The sequence below is a fragment of the Polypterus senegalus genome, chromosome 6, assembly GCF_016835505.1.
Source record: "Polypterus senegalus isolate Bchr_013 chromosome 6, ASM1683550v1, whole genome shotgun sequence".
NCBI lineage: Eukaryota > Metazoa > Chordata > Cladistia > Polypteriformes > Polypteridae > Polypterus > Polypterus senegalus.
In genome coordinates, this window is record NC_053159.1 from 6,170,218 (window position 1) to 6,197,096 (window position 26,879).

A 26,879-nucleotide genomic window follows, 5' to 3' on the forward strand; every position below is an offset into this window, starting at 1 on the left:
ACTACATCCTTGTCTTCCAGTCACCCTCTGAATTCTGATACCTGCTGGGCATAATACCTGTAGCCTGGTTGACTTTCGATTTTTGTGTAACGCTTTGGGCTTATTGGCTGTGATGATTATGTTTTCCAAACCTTTTTTTAAATTCCTGACTTTATGATTATTGAGGTGTTGCTTATTTTCTCTAACTGCAGGGAATGCAAGTCCAGCAGTGGATGCTTATTACCTCTTGAAGTTAATTCTGGAACACGGCGACATTTTGCAGAATGAATCGGTCACTGAGATGCTCTTAGACAATGTAAGTGGCATGTTAATTACCAGCTTTAAATAAAGAAATGGCAACAAATTAAATTCCAGCAAAATCAATGAAACTCTTCTGAGTTCCTTTTTCTTTGATGGTCCTCTCAAGAACGACACCACCTTCCCTGGATTCTGCTTTTTAATGTCCCCTGCCTGGACTTCCATCCGACCTTACTGTCAGGCTTGGTTGACCTCACTGGGCGTGTCTTGTAGGTTTGTGGAAAAAGGAGAGGAGAACATTAGGGACAGCGCCCCCTCTCACCCGGCTGTGGTACTGCTTACCTCGGCTGAGCTGGTTGGAGATCCCACTGGTGTGCTTGCATGACAGGATTTACTGGTTTATGTGACTTCTGCTATTGTTTAAAGGATTCTGATTTCTGTTTTTTTGGTGGTAGGACTTTTTTAGGTGTTTTAGGTAATACCCTGCTGCCTCCTATTTACTTTCTTGTAAACAAAGCATACAGAAAGTATTGTAATCATCCAAAGATTCCATTTTGAGATTTCGATGAATCTCGACATTTTAGACCTCCTTGAGTCTAAAAATACAGACAGCGTTCAGAAGCCATTAACAAGGCTAACAGAATGTCAGGTTATATAGCGCCTTGATGTGTGGAGTACAAGTCACAGGAGGTTCTGCTCAGGCTTTATAACACACTGGTGAGGCCTCATCTGGAGTCCTGTGGGCAGTTTGGGTCTCCATAAAGACATAACAGCACTAGAGAAGGTCCAGAGAAGAGCATCAAGGCTGACTCAGTACTACAGGAGATGAGTTATGAGGTAAGATTAAAAGGCTTACAAGTTGTAGTGGACTTGACACAATGAATTGCCACACAGCGTTCAGAAGCCATTAAGAAGGCTAACAGACTGTCAGGTTATATAGCGCCTTGTCATGTGGAGTACAAGTCACAGGAGGTTCTGCTCAAGTCTTTATAACACACTGGTGAGGCCTCATCTGGAGTCCTGGGTGCAGTTTGGGTCTCCAGACTACAAAAAGGACATCACAGCACAAGAAAAGGTCCAGAGAAGAGCGACTAGGCTGATTCCAGGGTTATAGGGGTTGAGTTATGAGGAAAAATTTAAAGAGATGAGCCTTTAGATTAAGGGGTCACCTGATTGATGTCTTCAAAATTATGAAGGGAATTAGTGCAGTGGATCGAGACGGTGACTTTAAAATGAGTTCACCAAGTACACTGGGACACATATAAAGGTCACAATACGAGAAGAACTTAGGAGTCATAGTGGACTCTAAGCTATCAACTTGTAGACTGTGTTCAGAAGCCATTAAGAAGGCTAACAGAATGTCAGGTTATATAGCGCCTTGATATATGCAGTACAAGTCACAGGAGGTTCTGATCAAGCTTTATAACACACTGGTGAGGCCTCATCTGGAGTCCTGGGTGCAGTTTGGGTCTCCATAAAGACATAACAGCACAAGAGAAGGTCCAGAGAAGAGCGACTAGGATGATTCAGGGACTACAGGGGTTGAATTATGAGGAAAGATTAAAAGACTTAATCAAGTCGTAGTGGACTTGACACAATGAACTGCCAGACAGCGTTCAGAAGCCATGAAGAGTAAAAGATTTAGGAGTCGTAGTGGATTCAACATTATCAACTGCCAGACAGTGTGCAGAAGCCATGAAGAAGGCTAATAGAATGTCAGGTTATATAGCGCCTTGACGTGTGGAGTACAAGTCACAGGAGGTTCTGCTCAGGCTTCATAACACACTGGTGAGGCCTCATCTGGAGTACTGTGGGCAGTTTGGGTCTCCAGGCTACAAAAAGGACATCGAAGCACAAGAGAAGGTCCAGAGAAGAGCGACTAGGCTGATTCCAGGGCTACAGGGGATGAGTTATGAGGAAAGATTAAAAGAGCTGAGCCTTTACAGTTTAAAGAAAAGAAGATGAAGAGGAGACACGAATGAAGTGTTTAAAATGATGAAGGGAATTAGTCCAGTGGATCGAGACGGTGACTTTAATATGAGAAGAAATTGAAAGTATTCCTCATGAGAAGGATTTAGGAGTCGGAGTGGACTCGTCACTATCAACTGCCAGACAGTGTTCAGAGGCCATTAAGAAGCCTAACAGAGTGTCAGGTTATATAGCGCCTTGACGTGTGGAGTACAAGTCACAGGAGGTTCTGCTCAGGCTTTATAACACACTGGTGAGGCCTCATCTGGAGTACTGAGTGCAGTTTGGGTCTCCATAAAGACACAGCAGCACAAGAAAAGGTCCAGAGAAGAGCGACTAGGATGATTCAGGGCTACAGGAGATGAGTTATGAGGTAAGATTTAAAGAGCTGAGCCTTTACAGGAGATGAAGAGGAGACACGAATGAAGTGTTTAAAATGATGAAGGGAATTAGTGCAGTGGATCGAGACGGTGACTTTAAAATGAGTTTAAAATGAGAACACGGGGACACAGCTGGAAACTTGTGAAGGGTAAATTTCGCACAAACATTAGGGAGTTTTTCTTTACACAAAGAATGATAGACTCTTGAAATAAGAGGCCAAGTAGTGTGGTAGACAGTAAGGCTTGAGGGACTTTCAAAACTCGACTTGATGTTATTTTAGAAGAGAGAAGTGGAGAGGACTGGCGAGCTTTGTTGGGCTGAGTGGCCTGATCTCGTCTCGATTGTTTTGATGTTCTGATGTGGCATGCTACAGATCATGAGCCGTTTCTTCTCTCCTCCATACGCTTCTCTATCCTCCATTCTGGTACATATTAATCTTAGTTTCCTTTGTCCAAAGAAAATTGTTCCAGATCTGGACAGGCTTTTAGAAAGTATTTTCTGCCCTTCCCATGCTTGAGGTTGCACTTTGTGGTAAACCCGCTGTCTTTACTTTCCTGAAGTTTTGATTGTAGACTTTAACAATGACGGGTCTACCTCCCGGACAGAGTGGTCTTGGTTGTCGTGAAGAGGGCCTTCTTCACCAAGGACAGAATTCTTCAAACATCCAGCAGCACAGATGTCTTCTGTGGGTTTTCTAGACTTTCTGCTGTCACTGAGCTCACCAGTGTGGTCCTTGGCCAACTTGAATCCTGATCTGTCTTGTGTCATCTTGTCATTTCATTCCTGTGTGAACGATACAATGGGACCACCCTCTGTAAAAGTGACTCTTTATTCTTTCCATCACAGGGGTTGTCACCGTGGAGTGGTGTGCCATTAGACGTTCACGCACGGCTTCAGTGGATGATCACAGATGCTGTAAAAATGCTCATCACTGAGAAATGTCCCTGGCTGAAGGAGTATAACATCACCAATGAATATGTTAACAGCTGGGTTAGCGCCTCCTTCAGTCAAGCAAATGGAAGTGCCAGCAGTGACCCCTGGGAAACGTAAGTCCCTCTCAGATCCAATGTATTCTTTGGGATTCTTTCCTAAGGTTTAGAAATGTGTGGGCCATCAATTCCTAGTGCCGTCTGATGGCCGTTTTCCCAGCTTCCAATTAAAGAGCCAGACGCCTAGGAATGAGCTTTGTCTGCCCGCTCTTCTCCGAACAGTCTAAGGGGGCACAGTGTTTCACTTCTGGGCCATTGTGCTGCCAACCATACATTAACAAATGTGAAGAACAGACTTTATGAAACTGGACCACTGCCCCCTAGTGGAAGCCTGTTCTGTATAGCTTTTTAGCAGCTTTTTAAATGGGAAATGTAGTCAATCTAAACAGGATAGCACAATGTGAGCACAGAGAGTAACTTTAATACCCCGTGACTGCACAATGTCACTTCGGTAGTGACCTCTGACATTGCTTATTGCGTTATTTAGCAATCGTGAACAGAATCCAATCAGGGAAGGGCTATGAGATTAGTACAATCAAATCAGAGTGCGATTAGACACTGCATTTTTGAAAAACTGCATTTTGCTGACTACACCACAAAGCTGAGCTGGTGTTTTCAGACGTTTATGACTCTGAAGATTTTGGGGGGTTAAAAATGCCAGGGTAATGTTTGACAGAACGTGAAAGAAGAGACTAATGTGTAACGGCCAACCCCTTACCCAGACCGGCCACTATGCTACCAAGACTATTCCTTGGATCACCTGAGGCTTCTTGTTTTAATAACAAGCCGTACTCCTTACAAGTTGTACTTTTTTCCCCACACGACGAAATAACCTGGAAACAGTAGACAGGTATGTAAAATCAAACAAGGATATATCGTAAATGAAAAAGACAAACAAATATTCAATAACTTAGATATGTGCGTGCAAAACACCACTATCCCAAAGACACCAGTGACTAATTACTATATGTGTTATCGTCTGTTTACCCCTTACACTTGTCAAGTTTGTTATTGCATTGGTCTACTCTTGCACCCTAAATAACAACACACACATACATAGATACACACACACTCAGACCCTAAACACAACAGTGCCCTACAAATGACACACACACAGCTGGCTAACTTTTAGCACTTTAAACCACACAAGTTATATAAGAATTACACAGCCTGTCACTCTCTCAGAACTTCAAGAGACTTACTTATTATTGGCACGAACAACATACGAAGTTTTAATGATATCTGACTTAAATATTACTTCTCCAAGAAAATATTCAAACATACAAAGACTCAGCACTCTTGACTATCAGCCATTTATCAGTCAAGAATGCCTTATTTTACATACTGTTCCCTACTATTGAGTGGAGCTCTCACCCTCAGCCTTAATAAACCTCACAGAACGGAGTGTATGGCAAATCTTCGGGTGTACCAGGTGCTTAAAGAAATCTACCTTATTACTTCAATCACTCTAGACATTAACACAAAGCATAGAAAGATGAAAACTAGTTAATATTTATTAAAGAACAATAATAAGTAATAGAAAATAAGATCGATAGTAAAGTCTGGATAAAACAGTCTTAAAAAAAACTTACTGAAAGGAATCAGTGATGTCCCAGGGCGGCGTTTGATTTAGCAATCGATGTTCATAAAAATGCTGTTAAGTAATGATCGGATGAAAACTGATCACATATGTCTTTGTTTTCTTCTCTGATGTCGCTCTTTCGTCGTCGCTGTTTTTCTTCTGATGTTGCTTTCAAACAATGCATATTTAAAATAAAATTTCATGCCGTGGTTTCACAACACATGGGCGGCACGGTGGCGCAGTGGTAGCGCTGCTGCCTCGCAGTTAAGAGACCTGGGTTTGCTTCCCGGGTCCTCCCTGCGTGGAGTTTGCATGTTCTCCACCCTGTCTGCGTGGGTTTCCTCCGGGCGCTCCGGTTTCCTCCCACAGTCCAAAGACATGCAGGTTAGGTGGATTGGTGATTATAAATTGGCCCTAGTGGGTGTGTTTGTGTGTGTCCTGCGGTGGGTTGGCACCCTGCCCAGGATTGGTTCTTGTGCCCTGTGTTGGCTGGGATTGGCTCCAGCAGACCCCCGTGACCCTGTGTTCGGATTCAGCGGGTTGGATAATGGATGGATGGGTTTCACAACACATGATTGTTGCATACACCCGATTGGCTGGCTGTCAATATAATGGATGAATTTTGCTCAAACTCTTTAATATATCTTTTCCCAGATAATAAAGTTTTTTTGATGTTGCCTAAAACATCAGCATGTCCTCCTTTCCCAGGCAGTAAACCAATTGTTGCCCCACATGTCCATCCATAAAGTAAATCAATATCCTGAGGTATCAGCAAGTCTTCCTTTCCCAGGCTGTAAAACCAATTTAGCACTATGCTGTGAACAACTGTTATAAAAGTGAGGTGTAAGGGAAGAGGATATGTTTTTTTTTATCATAATGCCTATACAACTGTCCTGCATCTGAATTCATCTTGTTAGGATTGAGCAAAATTTAATAAAAATATAGAGAATGCTTTGTAGATTTTATACATCATAACACTATATAAAAACTTGAATATACAAGTATATACATTGAACCCTCCCTTTGCCCCTAAACAATAAATAAAAACACGTAAAACAAATTCAAACACACAGCAATTGAAATGTGGTGATAAATGAGTCCAACGTTAATAAAGTCCGCCGGTTTTGATACTGGCTGTAATTATTGTGCTCCTTCCCGAAAACAAAATTACCTCACTGTGAAAGTCCTGGCAATGGCTGGGATAAATCCGAACCCCAGGCTTCCTCCGTGCTGGCTGTCGTGATGTTGAATTGGATGTTGAAAAAGCAAGCAGTGGACTAAAGCAATGATCGGCAGTGATAAGTTGATAAATGAACGGCTAAATTGTCTTCTTTTCGCTCCTCGATTTTTCTCTCTCCCTCCTCTCTTCGTCCTTGTTTGCCTTTCGCTCCTCTTTTTTAAATATGCAATGTCCCGAATGTATCAGGTGAGTCTGACAGGCAATTTCCATCTTGGGGCTGCGGTCTCTTTCCGTCATCCTTCCCCTCTTCACTTACGAGAACAACATTTACTGACGCACATATAACCGACAGTAAACGGGACGATGAAGCGAAATGCACATAGAACATACTATTATTATATAGCCCAGCTACAAATGTCTTCATTTATAAAGGATGACATGGTAGTGTGGACGAGGCTTCAGTTGCAGGTTCTTAATCAGTGCCTAAATATGGTGGCCTCTTGCTCTTTCCCAAAAGGAACGGGGCTTTGATGAAGGAATGCGGAAGTGAGGTCGCCTGTCACCATCCCTCTGAACTGCCGGCATGAAAGGTGATGTGGTTAACAGTGGTGCCCCCTCTCAACTTGGCTGGCATTGCTCACCTTTTCTGAGCCCTGAAGGTGCTGACGTCCGTCACATTATTTTCAGTGTCTCGTTCTCACATGTGTTGGTATCTCCATATGTGAATTTCATTTAATTTCTCTTCTCTTCTTCAGGTTGCTGCATAGAGTCTGGAGTTTCATTTCCCAGAGCGTTTCCATTTTCCACCCAAGCACAGGAGGGCAGCTCCTCAGTAGTGAAGCTCAGCTTCTGCTCAATGCTTCATTCAACCTCTTGACACAAGGCAGCATGAACACCTCCCAGCTCTGGAAAGAAAGACTGGACCTCTTCCTGCAGAACCTCCTTGGGAACACAAGCGACAGCTCCATGGACCAAGTAGGGGCTGGAGATGTGTACAAGCTGGTGGATGGAGCCCTGATTGAACAAGTCATGCAGGCCGCAGCCACGGAACTGCTGGGCTTAAATATCATTGGAAGCAGCTCACCAATGTACGGGCTTTTGAGTTGGTTCATAGACACAAATGACACCACGCTGGTCTTGATGAGAGCTATGGAATTTGTGACGTGGTGGAATTCTGTAAAGGACACAGACATGGAGTTTGTAGTGCAGGCTGTCCAGAAAGCCTATAATTTGGTAAATGCCGTCTTGCTGACACTTCCCCAGGTGGACTTCACTCTTTCGCCATACGTGTTGTCCCACAGAGACACAGCATTGAGTGCATTGGACACTCTTGTCAATTTCACGGAGCTAAATAATTCCACTGGGGTGACTTTCATTGCTTCCTTAGCAACCGTGCTCAAAAATTACATCGACAATGACCCGACGCTGCAGACTGTCTTACCCATGGCCCAACAGATGTTGAATATAAGCAGACTGTGGCACGGGGACAGCGGGTCTTTCATACAACTCCTGTCATCATTGAGTAGCGTTCTAACAGAAAGTTCAGTGAATCTGACGAATAACAGCATTCCGCTCTTATTCACAGATCTCGTGACAACCTTCTCCCAGCCCGAGAAGACCAGTCAGATCCTATCAACGCTGAAGGCTGTAGAAGACTGCCAGATGAACCCTGAAAATTGTAGTCTGATCATTTCCCAAATTTACCAGTTTGTTTTATTAATGTACAACACATCTCAGAATGGGACGGCTTGGCCAAACACATCGTTGGACGCACTGAATTCAATTCCTAGTCAGGAAGCGCACCTATTAAGCTATGTCAACCTCACGGAGAGTTTGATCTTTGCCGTTCTGCCATCGCTAAACCCACAGCAGGACCCGGCTCCTCAAGTCAAATTCTTATCCAAGATTTTTGCAGCTATTCGAAACTTTTTGATCGATCCCTCATCCAGCGCTAATGAGATTGCAGTCACGATAAATTTCACGATGTCGATAAATGAATTTTCAGAAACTTTACCTCCTTTGGAGCAGTTGAGGGCGTTTACAAGAAGCATTGAGTCAGCTTTGCGGCAGGAGCAGTGCAACGTTTCCGATCCATCCGATCTCGCACAGTGCATTTACGAGACGTGTAAACGTGTCCAGGAGATACTCCAGCTTTTCAACGCAACAACAAATTCAGGGGAAATTATTGACGTCATTGAGCCGATGGTTGAGTTTTGGATAACTAAAATGACCAAAAATGAAACAGCGGTCAGCGGTGAACTCCAGGAAGCAGTTAACTTCACCATGAAGGTTTTCCAGAATCAGTTTTCAATTAACAACTTACTGAATAATATTGTGTCCAGTTTACAACAAGTGAAGGATGACTTGGTGCGGTGGAACGTAACGTCTAATCAAACGGCTGAAACGCTTCAACTCGTGGAGGGATTACTGCAACTCCTCGAGAAAGATTCTGGGTATTTGGTACCTGCTTTCAACCGTAGTGCACTGCAATCCGCTGAAGTGGAAGTTTTAATAACAAAACTAAGTCTGCTTGAAACCGAGTTCATGTTGCTGAAGGAAGTTTCCTCTCTTTTTGAAGGAAGTACAACCCACAACCAATACAGCACCATAGTCGATTTCATAACAGCCAGTCTGCTGTTAGATAAACAGCTGCCCCTATCTGTGATTTCACCGTTGACGTCACTTCTCAATCTAAGTAAAAATTTGATGGTGTCCGGTAACGTTACTAATTCTTTCGACCTTTCTGCGTTCGTTCTGGAAAGTATAATATCTTCGCTTAACTTGCCAGTATTGCAAAATCAGACCCTCACAGAAGAAAATTTCCTGTTTGTTCTTTCCTTTTTGAATTTTATTCAATCTGATCTCAAAGTAAACGCCAGCACTCTGATTTTGCAAGTCCTTTCTAATGACATAGAACCATTGTGGGCCCTGAATGAACTCGTCGCTCTGTTTGGTAGCCTACCCTCGGAAAACCAACTTGGTCTGATTGCCAACGTGTTTCATATGAACGCCGGAACTCTTTTGAGCAGCCTAAGTTCCCTGAAAGATGAGATCGGTCTGATTCTGGGGCTCCATGCCTCGGGAAATCTCGACATGGAAAGCATCTTGAACTTCTTCAACAGCTCGATGAAAATTGTTGAAAATGAATTGAGCATAGCAAATATCTCTGGGAATGAGGCGGTGGTGAAGAGCCTGTCCGACCTGCTTTACTTCTTCTCGCACTTTACCAGTATTTATCAGTTTCCTGGAGGGGCCATTAACTCTTGCTCCATAACTGCTATGTGGCAAGATCTTTTTGAAATCGTGAATATCACGTTACCTTCTGGCTATCTTCAGACATGCCAAGGGTTTGAGGATTTAGCCACAAGTATTATAAACCTTTATAATAAAATATTACAGATGACACAATCGGCGGGTGGCATGACTGATGTTTTCCTGGCTGCTGTAAGCGTGGCAGACCAATTTGTAACTTTGGTGCAGGCAGAAAGTAATTTGCTACAGACCGACATCCCGGTCATTCCTGTTCTTCACCAAGTTTTCGCTGATATAATAAATTCAGTGCAAACGAGTAATTCTACAAGTTCTGTCGATGCCAGCGTTCTGTCCCCCATCACTCCCGATGAACAAGGCATTCTCCTCTCAGCTATAACCACTTTAAACACCTTACTTCAGATGTACACCAACACATCCACAGCAACATCTCCGTACGTCGAGGTGTCCTCCATAGTTGAAGATCTCCTGATGTCACGACCAGCGAGTTTAAGTCCATACATTAACGCGCTAGACAAGATCGTGGCCAGTTTCTCTTTGCTTCTGACTGAACAACAAATGTCGAGTATTTACCCCTCTGACCAGATGATAAAAGTCCTCATCGCCTTCCTAAATTCTTCTGACAGTCCTGCCAACTTGGCAACCATCACAAATATGACTGCAGACTCCTTTCACAGCCTTTTGGGCTTTCTGGAAAATTTCACTCTTCCCAATGGCCTTAAAATCATGGATGTCAACCAATTAATTGGCAACATTTCTATGGCGCTAGCAGATTCTATACCAATGGTTCTTAACACCAGTGGACCCTCTGGTCCAAATGGCCAAAAATTCAGTGACTTGCTCAACCATCTAATTAACAACTTTACTATGGTGCTAACAGATTCTCTACCGATGCTCCTCAACACCCTTGGACTTGTTGGTCCAAATGACCAAAAAATCAACAACGCGCTCAACCAATTGGTTAACAACATTACTATGGTGGTAGCGGGTTCTCTTCCACAGCTCCTTAACACCAATGGACCCTCTGGTCCAAATGACCAAAAATTCAGTGACTTGCTCAACCATCTAATTAACAACTTTACTATGGTGCTAACAGATTCTCTACCGATGCTCCTCAACACCCTTGGACTTGTTGGTCCAAATGACCAAAAAATCAACAACGCGCTCAACCAATTGGTTAACAACATTACTATGGTGGTAGCGGGTTCTCTTCCACAGCTCCTTAACACCAATGGACCCTCTAATCCAAATGACCAAAAAATCAACGACTTGCTCAACCATCTAATTAACAACTTTACTATGGTGCTAACAGATTCTCTACCGATGCTCCTCAACACCCTTGGACTTGTTGGTCCAAATGACCAAAAAATCAACAATGCGCTCAACCAATTGGTTAACAACATTACTATGGTGGTAGTAGGTTCTCTTCCACAGCTCCTTAACACCAATGGACCCTCTGGTCCAAATGACCAAAAAATCAATGACTTGCTCAACCAAATAATTAACAACATTACTGTGGTGCTAGCAGATTCTCTTCCAATGGTCACCAACACCAGTAGACTCTTTGACCCAAATGCTATTCAGCTCTCTGCCATGTTGAGAAGTTTTATCCAGAATAAACTTCCATCTAATTTAGCTTTGTTAAATTTCTCGGGCACAATTCAGGAATTAGATAACTTAATATCCGCAGTCGTAGCTTTGGTGGGCACGGAACAAAGCCACTATCTTAATGTCACGTATGAAATTGTGAGGAATCTGGTTCTGTCTGTGTACACATCAAAAAATTCAGTGACGGCTGCGGACATCTTAAACGCCATGTCAGGATCGTTTGCAAGACTTCTCGGAGTCATCCCAAATAAAATGACCCCGCAGGCAGTCAGCACGAGATTTAACGACACTGTCGTTTTTGTAAGAAATTTGCAGGATTTGCTCAACAAAACACGTTTGATAAAAGCAGTTAAGGTGACAGCCCTGGTAGTCGGTGAACTTCAGAACGTTCTGGAAATCTTCTCACCTAGCTACGCCCTGAAGAGCACATCAAACGTGCTGCAAATGTTGAAGAGCAACTTGGAAAGTGCGCCTTTGAGCAACTCGTCTGACTGGATTTCTGAGTGAGTATGACGCCGCTTGCCAAAAATGTGAGCTGTGGTGTTATCACTTGTGTATGTAATGAATATTATAAAGAGCTAGGGGGCAAATTCCATGGGGGCCAGTCCACTTTGGGTCAGGCGCTGTTGTAACTAATTACAGTGCCTACAAAATGTCTTGCCTCGCCTTGGGAGTTTCCACATTTCACTGTTACTGCTACACAACATTGAATCACAGAGGATCACATGTGATCAAATCGAAAACACAAAATAATTGCTTGTGTAAGACTGAAGATGGCTGTTCTGTAGTTTGAGTTGGCGATTTTGAATGTTTTTAAAATGGCATGGAACCTAAGTGAGCACAAATCCTGGAAGAACTCAACCATCTGATAGAAGAGGCCAGGCAGCCTTAACAGTGCAGAGAGACAGAAGAAAGCAAAGAGACCCACCATTTTAAGGTCATCAAGGGCCATGCAGTTTAAGTCCAGTCCTGTGAGGGCTCACCTGTCCCTGGCAGAGACTCTCATGGTGGGTGAAAGTGCCCAGTAGTTTTATTGTTACATGTCCGAGTCCAGAGACCTGCATGTCCAACCATCATGCAACATCTCTCCACTCTCCGTGGCATCATAAAGAAAAAGATATCAAAGAGCAACAAGATAGATGGGATCCTGTATCAAGGTCAAAAATTGTCATACCATACATTACAATTAGAATTAATAATTCCGTTTCCTTTACATTTTGGTGAGTTAAAAGCAGCTCAGTATTCACCGAGGTGAGGACTTAGAAAAACTGCTAGACTGTGTAGTGTTGAAGAAACTGAAGGGCGACTACCAGGGTGGTGATGTGAGTGGGGAGAGGATGGAGAATGTGGGACGTTCATCCCGTTCTTCTCAAATGTACCACTCAGTACATCCTAATTGACGTCTGATCTGCATGGACTTGGATCACAAATTCACTTTCTTTTTATCTTTCAGGACTTTTCAGATCTTGACAAGTGTCATCAAATTGATCCCCTTCCAGAATTCCTCAACATCTCTACTCACCAATGTGACGCTGAGCCTGGCAAACGCAACTCAAGGTACGATTATGATGGCCGTGGCCTGAGACTCGTGCTTAGTGAAAGGTAAGGCTAAGAGAAGGAAAGGCCGTCAAGTATTAGGAAGTCTGGAAAGTGACCATGGAATGAAACTGAAATAACGGCAAGAACGGCAGCTGGGTGAGCGTAGGCCCCTTGGGACCATCTATCTATCTATTGATCTATCTATCTATCTATCTATCTATCTATCTATCTATCTATCAATCATATAGCACCTTTACTCTATCTATCTATCTATCTATCTATCTATCTATCTATCTATCTATCTATCTATCTATCTATCTATCTATCTATCTATCTATCTATCTATCTATCTATCTATCTATCTATCTATAGCTTTCACATCTATCTATCTATCTATCTATCTATCTATCTATCTATCTATCTATCTATCTATCTATCTATTATATATAGTGCCTATCTATCTATCTATCTATCTATCTATCTATCTATCTATCTATCTATCTATCTATCTATCTATCTATCTATCTATCTATTATATAGTGCCTATCTATCTATCTATCTATCTATCTATCTATCTATCATCTATCTATCTATCTATCTATCTATCTATCTATCTATCTATCTATCTATCTATCTATATATAGTGCCTTTGACTATCTATCTATCTATCTATCTATCTATCTATCTATCTATCTATCTATCTATCTATCTATCTATCTATCTATCTATTATATAGTGCCTTTGACTATCTATCTATCTATCTATCTATCTATCTATCTATCATATTGATTGTGCAGGACCGTGTAGTGGAATCATTGGACTCAGATATTAGAAGGATGGAGGCGCCATTTCAAATCATTTTGGCTTTAATTATACAGCAGCTTTCATTCTTTGGGTCTTACAAAGCAAAAACAAAATCTGATTTGATCATCTGAATATGGAAGGTCCATAAAATAAATGATTTTGAGAATTTTTAAAATATTGAATCGTGTCAGTCTTCAGCTTTTTACAATCCGGGCAGTATTTTTAATGTTATGGTCTTCAGTGTCCTAAATCTCAATCTTTTCTTTTTGTTCTTAGACAAAGTGCTGTGGGAGAGTCTGGGCACGGACCTCACAAAACTGTTTACCGAGAGCGGGAATGGAAGTGCAAGTGCTAAACTGAAAGAGAAGGTAGGAGTTTCAGGGTCCCCTCCAATGGTCCTGAAGCGACCCGCTCTGTTCTTGTACTGTGACTAAGGCCCAACACAGGATGGAGGGCTGCTGGTTTAGAAGAAGCGATTCTATATAAACCAAGTCTCATCCTTCTGGAGTACTTTTAATAAGACACAGTACAGTGGTACCTTGAGATAATAAGTTTAATTCGTTCCGTGACCGAGCTCGTAAGTCAAAATGCTCGTATCTCAAATCAGTTTTCCCCATTAAAATGAATTGAAATGAGATTAATTCGTGCCAGCCTCTTTTTTTTGTTAAATGTTTTCAACATAAGCAAAATGTATTGATAATGAACACATGTTGTATACAAACAAAATAAAACCTAATACATAAAAGAGAATCTAAAGAAATCAACAGATGTTGGCGGGGCCGATTAGCGTATTTGTATTCATTTTTTCTTTCACTTCACTTTCGCTTAACTTCATTTTCTTCTTCACTACTTTTTTCTTTTTTTGCCACGCTTTCGTCACTTTCATTCGCAGGGCGTTTCAATAGAAACCTGTCCAAGGAGCTTTGTTTCTTTCTCCCCTTTAGAAAGTTTCTGATATGAGTTAGGCAAGTGTCACTAAATAGCGCCGCTGCACGATCAGTTGCAACTTTTTCAGGGTGTTTCTTTTCAATAAAGTCCGAAACCTTTTCCCACATTGCCAACACTTCCCTTTATCTCACTTGAAGAGGTTAACCTCCTCCGCGATGCCAGTCTCCTGCAGAACCTCTGTATGTTGCCGCGTCTGTAGTTCCGTCAACTCCTCCGTCGTCAGTTCCTCAGAATGTGCGGCGACAAGCTCGTTGATGGCTCGGATCTCGAATTTTGGCTCGTAACTCAAGGCAAATAATCGACCTAGTGACGGCTCGTATCTCAAAAAACTCGTACGTTGGAGCGCCCGTATCTCAAGGTGCCACTGTATTAACTTGTTGCTGCCATTTAGTGGATATGAAGTGCTATGAATTGACTATTTATTCAGCAGATAATAGCAACTTTAAGTAACATTGTCTCAGTTTCTGTATCATCCTATACCAGAGAGAAACTGCAAAGGTTTGTAGAAATAGGTGGTGCAGAATCCCACCGCTGCCACCAAATGTGACGATGTGGGTTCGGCTCCACGCTCCCATCTGCTGTTTGGAAGCCCTTGAACCCAACACCATCGATGATGTCACTGAGATGAGCTAGACAGTGGAGGCAACAACATAGCAAGGAGATGGTTCAAAAAGTGCAAAAGTGCTTTCATTTAAAAGATGAAAACAAAAACAAAGCGTTCATCAAGTGCAGTGACTCAAAGTCTTGAGCATTAAATAAATAATCCAATAAAAGAAAACGTGCAGGTTTAAAAACGCTACAAAAAACAATCCTTTTAAAACGAGGTGTATTATCGTGGTATTTCCCTCCACTTGCCCTTTTCCCTGTTTCCTTAAGGGTAAGGGTTCTCGTCAAGTTCGTTATCGGGTTGGTCTACTGTTGCACTTTAAGATGAACACACACACACACAGATGAACACACACACACAGACCCTAACCACAACAGTGCCCCATGAATGACACACACACTCGGATTAACACTTTAAACCACACAAGTGCTATAAGAATAACGGCCAGTCACTCAGCACTTCAAGAGACTTACTTATTTTCGGCACGAACAACAATACGATGTTTTAGTGATATCTCAGACCTAAATATTACTTTTGGTCTACAAGAATACATTTAAACATACAAAGACTCAGCACTCTTGACTATAGGCCATTCATCAGCCAAGAATACCTTCTTTATCGTATCTGTCCCTTCTGTTGAGTATAGCGCTCTTCACTCTCAGCCATATAAACCTCGCAGCACAGAAATAATGGCAAAAATCCGGCTGTCACCAGGTGCTCAAAGAGATCTAACTTATTACTTCAATCACTCCAGACATTAAGACAAAGCACTGAAAGTTAAAAGCAGCATGGTATTTATTACAAGAATAATAATAATAATACCACAAGAACAAAGAATACTAGAAAATAGGTAGTGATAGGAAATCTGAAGTCTATAGTCTTTAGAAAAAGCTTACGAAAAAGTTACAGATGAGAAGGATGAATGTCCCAGGGAGGCGTTTGATTTAGCAATCGATGTTCATGATGCCTTTCTGACGACCGTTCCTCTTCTTCTTCTCCTTTTGCTTCTCTCTTCTTCTTTCCAAACCAAGGCATATTTATTATGAAATGTCAAGCCTTGGTTTCAAAACACATGCACCTGATTGGCTGGCTGTCCAAATGATTGATGAATTATTTCACTGTCTGTTTTCCCACACAACAAAACCTTTGATGTACTCGGAGGCATCAGTAGTTCTTCCTGTCCTAGGCCATAAAGCACATTGTTGTTCCAGATGTCCATCCATCAATAGCCTGAGGTATCAACTCAGCATCCTTTCCCAGGCTATAAAACCAAATTAGCATGAAGCTATGAACAAGTCTTATAAAAGTAAGGTGTAAGGGAAGAAAACCTGCTTTAATTTGTTAATTTCATCTGTTGTCTTGTCTTGAACAAAATATAATGGAAACCAAAATGTACAGATTTTATACACCATAACACGAGGTTAAAACGTTCTTTAGGAGGCAATTTCTAAAACAAATGACAATGCCAAGCTCGGTGCTTCTTTTCGGTTAGCGTCTCACCTGCTTCTCCCGCTTGGGCTTAGCAGCAGCTACTCAAGCACAGGTGTGGAGACCTCCCGATCCTGTCTTCGGTCTGGCACTCATCCCAGACTCCTTAGTCTCCAGGACGCCCACACCAAGGACTACAACACCAAGCCTCGCGACTCCCGCTGTCTTTCCCTTCAAATCCAACTCCTGGGTGCCGGCCTAACACTCAGCTTCCTCGCAGCGGCCCACGAGCGCCTGTTCGCTTGCCCACCCGCTCCGTGTGTCTCTCTTGCACCGACTCGCTCCCTGTAACCTCCGTCCTCTCTTTTCTTTTTCATTTCCCCTCTCCCAGCCGACTCGCGCTTCTATTTATAGTGCGAGGGGCCATAGCAGCTGCAGCACATTAGCCACGGGAACAACAATCGCGGATGTGGCCAGTCCCTTACCTGTGCACTCGGTGAGAAAGGCCCACACCGCAGATCGCCCCGTGGCTTGCAATGGCCACCACGCCCCCTCGCTAAGCCGCCGAGTGCGGGATTATTTATTTAAAGATAAATGCTAAGCGAGCTGTGGACCCATAACACCACACATTGCAATCTAATCAAAGTAACAGATTGCTTACATCAAGTTGGAGTCCAATTAAGAGAAGAAGTGTGTTGGGACATTTCAGGGGACCCCAGGACTGAACGTCGAGACCCGCTATGCTAACGGAGAGAGGACAGAAGTTCAGTTTTACATCTACAGCTCCATTCACACTGAATTAAACTGGACGTTAGTGAAGATGTGTGTGAGGCTAAGTGCTGAGCCCCAGATGAGTGTGTGAGTGTGATGGACTCGTGATCCGTCCAGCGCTGATTTCCACCTCGTATTCAATGCTTTGTGGACAGCCTTCCGTTTCCCAGACAGTGCAGATATTACTGAAGGTCCAGTAGCCCGCACCACGCTAGTTCCTCAGGATTATAAAAGCCTATTCAATGGATGGACAGATGAATGGAGTAAACAATGGAGGAAAGGGGTGGATGGACAGATGATATTTATGAAGAATTAGGTTTCAAACTCCTAAGAAGTAAAAGTATGCACATGGCATGGAAAAACGGAAGGAGAAAAGGATGTTTAAGAGGTCAGGATACGCAAGTTCTGCAAGACCATAACCAGTATTTGATGGACAGAGAAAATAATGGATAAGGTGGATTGAGGGATGGTGGAAGGAAAGAATAAGTGGATGGTGCTATTGAAGGTCTGAGTGCCCAGAATATGGTAGTAAGCAGCAAAATGTATCCAAATAATGGATAACAAAATTTGAAGATGGATGGATGGATTTGCTGAGGGCTTAGGAGCCCAGGATATGCTTGTTCTTCAAAACTAAACCCGACTTAAAGGCTGTTCAATGGATGGCTAGACGGGTGGACGCCCAGATCTCTTTCTTCTCCTTTCACCGTTGCTCCAGTCGCACAGCCCTCTCAGTTCCTCGGTAGTAACAAATGTGTAGCTAAAGGTGAGAAGAGCCACGTGATGTGAAATGCCAGCCTTTAGTTCTTCCTCAATGCGCCGATGAAGCGACCTCACCGACGTTATTCCCATGCCTGCTTGTAGGTCTCGCGTTTCTCACGTGTCATGTCTTGTGTTCCCTTGCAGGTGGCTGTCACCCAAGACTTGAGAAGTGTGGTGTGTCGCATTGAACAGCTCACCTCGGTGCAGCAGCTCTACCAGTTGGCATCTTTCACCCCGGGGCTTGTGTGCCAGACCTTTCTGCCAGCCATCGTATCCCTGCTGAGCCTCTCCGAACGTCTCACAAGCAACTGGATGGACAGCCCACCGAATTCAGATGCCGTCCAGGCGTACTTCCTCTCTGGCATCAATAACTTTGAACTCCAGCTTAACTGGTATGACTTTATTTCTCTTAACCTCAAACTGGAAAGTGAATTTAAACTGGGTAAAATCCACCAGTGGAAATGGAAATTGTCACATCGTAAAGGTGTCATTAAAGTGGGACCAACGCTGGTGCAAATGATGGCACTAATCCAGTACATGAATGAGACTCTTCAGTTTTATTCCATGCCCGCTGTTAGCCGAGTGGCACACTCTGATGTGATGTGGCACGGACTCCGTGAGAGTCTGGATGCTGTTTAATATTCAGGGGTGCCACTGTTGTGCCTGAGAATCTGAGTGCCCTGTCACTTGACACCTTACTGGTCTCAGGTTGGGGGGTCTGGTAGGCCCCTCAGTACTGTTCTTGTCTCCTTGGTGGTGGCTGGCAGGCAGCAAGGTGGAATGCTTAAGGCCTCGGAATTGCTGAGCCATGGCTCGGGTCTAACGTATTTAATGCAAATGGAGGACCGTAATTATTGAAGGTTCAGAATGACTTTGCTGATTTGCAGCAGACCTCATTTTTCGTGAGATGGTTTAGATGGATGGTTACCCACCACTTTATTCCTAATTTTATTTTGTGCATTTTATTTAAAGGTTCAATGGGATCCTCAACACCACGCAGTCAATTAACTGGACAAGCCTCGCAAACTTTGTAAACGAATCAAATTCAACGACGGCGACTACAGGTAACGGCAAAGCTCAAGTGCGCATTGTGTGGCATTAATTCATGTTAAGAGTTGACAGACCCCTCTGTGGCGGCTCCAGATGCAGGACCCTGAGATGTCATTATTCTAATTGGGTTTGTGCAGCATTTAGTCACCATTGCTGAGGCCAAATAGCAAAGATCAACCATTTTATAATTATTGATGAAACAGACTGTATGGTGAGTGTGTGTGGACATTTGCACAATTATATGTAGGAGGGGGGTTCCAAAAAATCCATTCACCTTAAGAGAATCTAGCTGTGCTACCCACCAAAGATGGTTTGAAATATAAGTAATCGATGAAGACCTCACTATTAACATTTGCTGTGTACAATCTACTGCACTCAATGAATTAATAAATTCATCGCTTTTGTCTTTCCAATAGATGCCACACCACAAACATTTGCAGTAATAAAATCCATTGCATTTGTTATTTCAATAGATGGTTCATCACAAACATTTGCAGTAATAAAATGCATTGCATTTTCCATTCCAACAGATGGCTCATCACAAACATTTGAAGCAAAAAATGCATTGCATTTGTCATTTCAACAGATGGCTCATCACAACCTTTTGTGTAATAAAATGTATTGCATTTGTCATTCCAACAAATGGTTCATCACAAACGAAATGGATTGCAATTGTCATTCCAACAGATGCCACACCACAAACATCTGAAGCAAGAAATGCATTGGATTTGCCATTCCAACAGATGGTTCATCACAAACATTTATAGTAATAAAATGCGCTGCATTTGAGATTTCAGCAAATGCTGCACCACAAACATTTGTATTAGTAAAATTGTTGTGGGCTAGGAGTCCCAAGCAGTAAAGAGTTGCAAAGCACATAATCGCAGTAACATTTCAAATAATGCCAACTAGAGGAGGGCTATCACTGTCAAACACTGGCTAGTAATGAGGACAAGCACTGAATATTTATAAAATAAAATAAAATATTTATTAATAAGAAGAAGCAACAGTCTACAGACATGGCACCAGTTCATTGCATGGCAAGTGCAATAGCACATCTATTCTCACTTGTGCCAATTTCGCAATGCCAATCCCATCTGCATGCTTTTGGACTGTAGGAGGAAACCAGTATGCCCTGAGGAAACCCATGCAGGCACATGGAGAACATGCAAACTTCATGAACGGAACCCCCCCAAGATGAGAACCTTGCTCGTTATTGCAAGGCAGCATTGCTACCACTGTGCCACCATCTCCCTGCCTCATGAGCCTTGTTTCTACCACCTTCATAATACATAGCAATCCATACATACGGGGACCCCAGCCCTCTGCCCACCACCCCTCCATATCACAGCCTGCTATCATACACTCCTTGACTTTTGGACCTTGGTCACTCCTAACACATGTGACTTCTCTCTGGCCACGCCCCCTTTCTCTGTGCTACTGAGCTGGTGGACAAACTGAAGTGGGCACTAAGGGTGCCTGTGATGGAATGCCCCTGTGCCCGTCCACAGCGAGCAGATTTGAGAGTCACTTTGATTTACGAAATGTGTGCTGAAGCCTTAAATGGCCCTCATGTGACAACGTGGTGGAACTGCGCGTTGGAGGTGGTGCTGCCTGTATGTGCTCTTCAAACAGTTTCTTTCACGTGAAGAACAATACATGAGAAGTTTTGCCCATCCATAATCTGTTTCTTTTCTGTTTTCAGTTCTGTTGGACATAATAACAAGGCCAAAAGTTTTCAAAAGTGAGCTGCACAACATGTCAGGAATCAGCGGGGACGTCATCAATAACATCACCTCAGTGAGCCTTCCTCAGAACATAACTCAGGTACATGGTGTTTACAGTCATATGGCTGTAGGTGTGTGCTGCATTGGGTCCTATGAAGGACTCATGACCTGACTGTTGGTGCCCAGCTTAGATCCAGTGCTGGCAGAGTAGGCAAAGCTGTCCTGCATCCCTGAAATTGGTAAAAAAAAAAAGATGGGGGGATCATCTGTATTACTGCCATGCCCTGTCACTCTTTACAGTATGTGGCATTCATTATGCCACAGTGGCACAGGGGTAGGCACAGATACCTGTCTGCTCGCAATGTAGGTGGTGACACAGTGGTTGGTTGTGCTGAGGTCTGGGTTCAAATGCCAGTCTGTCTGGGTGATGACAGTTGTTAGCTCTGAAAATTCTTGATTTTAAATGCCCGTTTGAAACTATCTGGGTGGTGACGTTATTAGCCAGCACTCCCAACTTCTGAGTTCAAGTCACAGTCTGGGTGGTGGCACCATACTTCTGCTAATTCTGGGGTTCAAATTCCTGTCTGGTGGTGACATATTCACTACCAGTGGTGCCACCAAACATCCAGAGACCTGGCCTTATCATTTTCTGGCTGGTGGCACTGTGGTTAGTTGTGCCAAGTCCTGGATTGAAATCCTAGTGAGGTGCTGTCTGTATTATGACATAGAAGTTAGCACTGATGCCTCTCAACTCCAGAGTCCTGGGTTCAGATCTCAGTCTGGTACTACTTGGTTGGTGACATATTAGCTGTTACCTCCCAGCTTCAGAATCCTGGGTTCAAATCCCAGGTTCGCCACTGTTTGGGTGGTAACACAGTTCTACTGCTAATTCTTGGGGTCAAATCCCAGTCTGCTATTGTCTGGGTGGTGACATGGTGATTAGTTTTGTTCAGTCCTGGGATCAGATCCCTTTCTGGGTGTGACATAATAGTTAACACTACTGTCTACCAACTTCATTGCTACATTCAAATCCCAGTCTCGTCACTGCCTTGGTGGAGACACAACGGTTAGTTTTGCTCCATTCTGGGTTCAAATCCCAGTCTGGCCATTGTTTGGATAATAACAAAATTCTCCTCCTAATTCCTGGATTCAAATCCAATCCTAGCCACTGTCAGGGTGGTGACATGGCAGTTAGCACTACTGCCTCCCAACTTCAGAGTCCAGGGTTCAAACCCCAGCCCTGGCCACTTCTTGAGCGGTAACAGAGATCTCCTACTAATTCTTGGGGTCAAAGTGCAGTCTGGTGACAGTCTGGGTGGTGGCGCAGTATTTGGCATCGCTGCCTCCCAACTCCAGGGTCCAGGGTTCAGATCCCAGTCTGGTTGGGAGCTTTGGTTGGTTTACAGTGTAATTGTCGCCACTTGTACAGAGTACAGTGAAGTTTTTGTCGCCATATGCCAGTCAACCTGCAGCAAGTCAATCAATCATGACCTCGAAACTTCTGTCTTACTCTACCTGAAAAACTTCAGAACACATTTGTCGTATCCAAGCTGCGTAGCAAACACTTTGTGAGACAAGACAGTAACCCCTCACAGCGTCCCCCTGGACCTGGGCTCAGTGGCCATACTGAAATTCTGTTATTTGCTGTTCATTTACTCCTAATTCTGACACCAGTGTTAACACTCTTTTCCCATAAGAGTCGTGTTTCATCTTCCTGCAGTGAGCAACCTTTGAAAAATTCCATCAGTTGGATGATTCCTGTCCGCAGTTTAAATCAAGCCCACTTCTGCTGAAACCAAATGGAATTTCTCCTCCTTCTTCGAGAATTGTGTTTGGGGGCATCTAAACATACCCGTAGTGCCCCGTTACTGGATTTTATGGAATTGGTGATTCTATCAGTGGCTTTGGCTTTTATACTGCCGGGCCAGTCACCAGCTGCATCATGAGGTGGACCTGCGCTCTCGTGCTCAAAAGCTGGTTGTAAAACTGAGCAGGTTGGGCCTGAACACCACCCTCTGTAATTGGACCCTGGACTTCTTGACGGAGAGGCCCCAGTCAGTTCGGATGGGCCGCAACACTTCCAGCATCATCACACTGAGCACTGGAGCGCCGCAGGGATGGGTGCTTAGTCTACTGCTCTTCACCCTGCTGACTCGCGACTGCACCGCCACGCACAACACCAACCACATCATCAAGTCTGTGGATGATAGGACGGTGCTGGGTCTGATAAGCAGGGATGATGAAAGAGCATACAGAGATGAGGTGGAACGGCTGTCCGCATGGTGTGAAGACAACAATCTATCTCTCAATGTCGACAAGACTTCAGGAAACCACATCCTGCCCACATCCCAGTCAACATCAGTGGTTTAGATGTGGAGACTGCTAGGAGTACCACGCTCCTCGGTGTGCACATAACTGAGGAACTTAGGTGGACACATAACAGCTCATCACTAATCAAGAAAGCCCAGCAGAGACTACACTTCCTGAGGCGGCTGAAGCGAGCACGTCTTCCCCCTTCCATTCTCACCAGGTTCTACAAAGGCACCATTGAGAGTGTCCTGACCAGCTGCATCACTGTCTGGTATGGCAACTGCAACACATCTGACCACAAAGGATAGTGAAGACAGCAGAGAACCTTATTGGGGTGCCCCTCCTTTCACTACAGGACATATTCTACAAACGCTGTGTCCACAAGGACTGCAGCATTGAGCAGGACCCCCTTACACCCCTCACATGGGCTTTTCACACTTCTGACATCCAAGAGAAGGTACAGCAGCATCAGAGCCAGATCTGCCAGGCTGCAGGAGAGTTTTTACCCCCAAGCTGTCAGACTTCTTAACACCAGGCTGCCCCCTGGGATCTTCCACACGGCCTCTAAAAACAGAACTTTATACGTGCCAGCCAGTGTCCTGCAAAGACGAGAGGGCAGGTAGAAAAGAGCTGAAAATCTCGTGCTGACCTTTCAGGATTTGGACACTCTTGATATCCTTGTGCTGTGAAACATTCTGACCAGTCATTGTTTACACATTTTAAACAACGATCATCATACACTGATCATTTCTGTATTATCTATATCTATTATTTATTTATTATATTACATCTCTATTTACTATATTTATGTATCTAGATTGCAAATACCATACATTGCATCAATGTTCATATTGTTAACTACGTTAACTTCTTTGTCTTGTCTTGTTTGTGTTTTACAGATAGATAGATAGATAGATAGATATGAAAGGCACTATATAATAGTCAATATTGCTGCTACTTCTTTGTCTTGTCTTGTTTGTGTTTTAATTTTAAATTTTAGACAGATAGATAGATAGATAGATAGATAGATAGATAGATAGATAGATAGATATGAAAGGCACTATATAATAGATATATAGTGCCTTTCATATATATCTGCCTTTTATATCTATCTATCTATTATATAGTGCCTTTCATATCTATCTATCTATCTATCTATTATATAGTGCCTTTCATATCTATATATCTATCTATTAGATAGTGCCTTTCATATCTATCTATCTATCTAATAGATAGATATATAGATATGAAAGGCACTATATAATAGATAGATAGATAGATAGATAGATATAAATAGATAGGATACTATATAATAGATAGATAGATAGATATAAAAGATAGATAGATAGATAGATATGAAAGGCATATATAATAGATAGATAGATAGATAGATAGATAGATAGATAGATATAAAAGGCACTATATAATAGATAGATAGATAGATAGATATGAAAGGCACTATATAATAGATAGATAGATAGATATAAAAGGCACTATATAATAGATAGATAGATAGATAGATATGAAAGGCACTATATAATAGATAGATAGATAGATAGGTTCTTTAGATAGATAGATACTTTATTAATCCCACATTCCCATACTCCAGCAGCAGCATACTGATAATAACAATATTAAATTAAAGAGTGATAACAATGCAGGTATAACGGACAATAACTTTGTATAATGTTAACGTTTACCCCCCCAGGTGGAATTGAAGAGTCACATAGTGTGGGGTCTCCTCAGTCTGTCGCTGAAGCTGCTCCTCTGTCTGGAGATAATCCTCTTCAGTGGATGCAGTGGATTCTCCATAATGGACACTCGCCTGCTCAGCGCCCGTCGCTCTGCCACAGATGTCAAACTGTCCAGCTCCATGCCTACAATAGAGCCTGCCTTCCTTACCAGTTTGTCCAGGCGTGAGGTGTCCCTCTTCTTTATGCTGCCTCCCCAGCACACCACCGTGTAGAAGAGGACACTCACCACAACCGTCTGGTAGAACATCTGCAGCATCTTATTGCAGATGTTGAAGGACGCCAGCCTTCTAATGAAGTCTAGTCGGCTCTGTCCTCTCTTACACAGATCATCAGTATTGGCAGTCCAGTCCAGTTTATCATCCAGCTGCACTCCTCCTCCTCCACGGCACACCTTTTAATTTTAATTCTATTTTTATGTTATGTTGTTACACTGTGGACCCTGAGCTTCACAGCTTCGTCTACCTGTACACTTGTATATGGTTGAGATGACAGTAAAGTTCACTTTGACACTTGACGCTTTGATAAAGGAGATAGGGCAGAGAACGACAGAACAACAGCATTGTTCTACTTAGTGGACCCCGTTATCCGAGGCGACTTACAACATTTCAGATACAGTTGGTTTCATTTCTGGTGAAGTGACTTGCTCAGGGTCACACCGTGTTTGCCGGCAGCAGGATTTGAATCCACAACTTCAGAGTTTGAAGTCCAAAGCCTTAGATCACACTGCCTGCCTAACAGTGTAAAACAGCAAAATGAATAAACAATACAATATTATTTAAAAAAAAAAAAAGATAATGTTACCTAAAAATGAAAGAAAACCAAAAAAGAATTAACGTCTCTCTCTCTCTGTCTCTCTCTCTGTCTCTCTCTCTGTCTCTCTCTCTGTCTCCCTTTGTAGGCGCTGCCTTGGATCAGGAATCTGATCAGCCAAGAAGGAGCACAGATGAATGCCACCCAGTGGTACTATTTAACTGTCGCCTTGCTGCGTTACATGGATTTTTCAAAGCTATTCCTTAAGGTTCAATTGATTTTATTTTGTTTTTCTCATTTTAAGTCAAATATTCCAAAAAATTACTTTTACGGTTGTGGGTATCCTGTAACACTCAAAGGCTTCTTGCTTACTGGCAGCACTGAGCTGTGCTTAAAGGCTGTGCCAGCGTTACCAGTTTACTTGAGCAGGCAGCCGGGCTCTATGAGTCTCCTGTGAAGCCTGGAATGGGTCCGGGTGAAGTGTTATAGGCTTTATTTTATTTTCAATTATTTCTTTTTATTGGACCACCTTATATACTATAGAAGCAAACCAGGTAGAGTCAGCCAAAGAGTTGGGAGTACCAGCTGGGAAATCTCCAGTTTAACAGTCAGAAGGAGGGCTGAAATCACAATTGTCAGGCGAACACCTCAGGAGTGACGTCAAGCTGGGTAAAGCCGTCAATCTTCGGGGGCCTCATGTATAAGAATTCACACTAAACCACGGCATACGGACAAAAGTGGAAATGTGTGTACAGATGCACAGAAAAGGACGTAAGCCAACTTCCACACACTTCTGCTCCATGAATTCCGGTCAGCATGAAATGTTACGCACGTGCATGCGCCAGCCGCCCCACCCAGACTCCTCCCAGAATTTTGCATATTTTAATATGCAAATCAATATAAATATCACCTTCCGTTCGGCTTTTGTGAAAAGACAATGGCAAAAGCAAGTAAAAAAAGGAAGAATTTCAGGGAATTCGAAGTGGAGGCATGGAAAAACGTACCATTTGTTAGCAAGAAAAGGAAAGTGATGCAGTGATACGGCGTGGCGGAGACACTCGAAAGTTCAAGCTCACAAAGTCGCACAGAGACGGAACTAAAAAAGAAGTGGTCAGACATCAAAGTCGCTGAGAAAAGTCTGAGTGTCATACGGAAGCCAGGGGTCAGGGTCACGGGGTGTCCTGGAGCCAATCCCAACCAACACAGGGCACCAGGCT

The 26,879-nt window shown here is 43.1% G+C and overlaps 1 protein-coding gene across 2 annotated transcripts in view; it reads left to right on the top strand.

Moving 5' to 3' along the window:
- The window catches only part of abca12 (ATP-binding cassette, sub-family A (ABC1), member 12), a 275,097-nt gene that overhangs the window by 132,326 nt on the left and 115,892 nt on the right, over positions 1-26,879 (top strand). The window contains exons 22-31 of one of the 2 annotated variants that reach the window (XM_039755333.1): positions 192-295; positions 3,433-3,632; positions 7,093-10,407; positions 10,840-11,718; positions 12,669-12,772; positions 13,835-13,926; positions 18,216-18,463; positions 19,044-19,135; positions 20,827-20,948; positions 25,811-25,930. In XM_039755333.1, coding sequence (XP_039611267.1) covers positions 192-295; positions 3,433-3,632; positions 7,093-10,407; positions 10,840-11,718; positions 12,669-12,772; positions 13,835-13,926; positions 18,216-18,463; positions 19,044-19,135; positions 20,827-20,948; positions 25,811-25,930 — 5,276 coding nt within the window. Of the gene's footprint in view, positions 1-191; positions 296-3,432; positions 3,633-7,092; positions 11,719-12,668; positions 12,773-13,834; positions 13,927-18,215; positions 18,464-19,043; positions 19,136-20,826; positions 20,949-25,810; positions 25,931-26,879 lie in introns of both variants that reach the window. The other variant, XM_039755332.1, reaches the window with a different exon arrangement.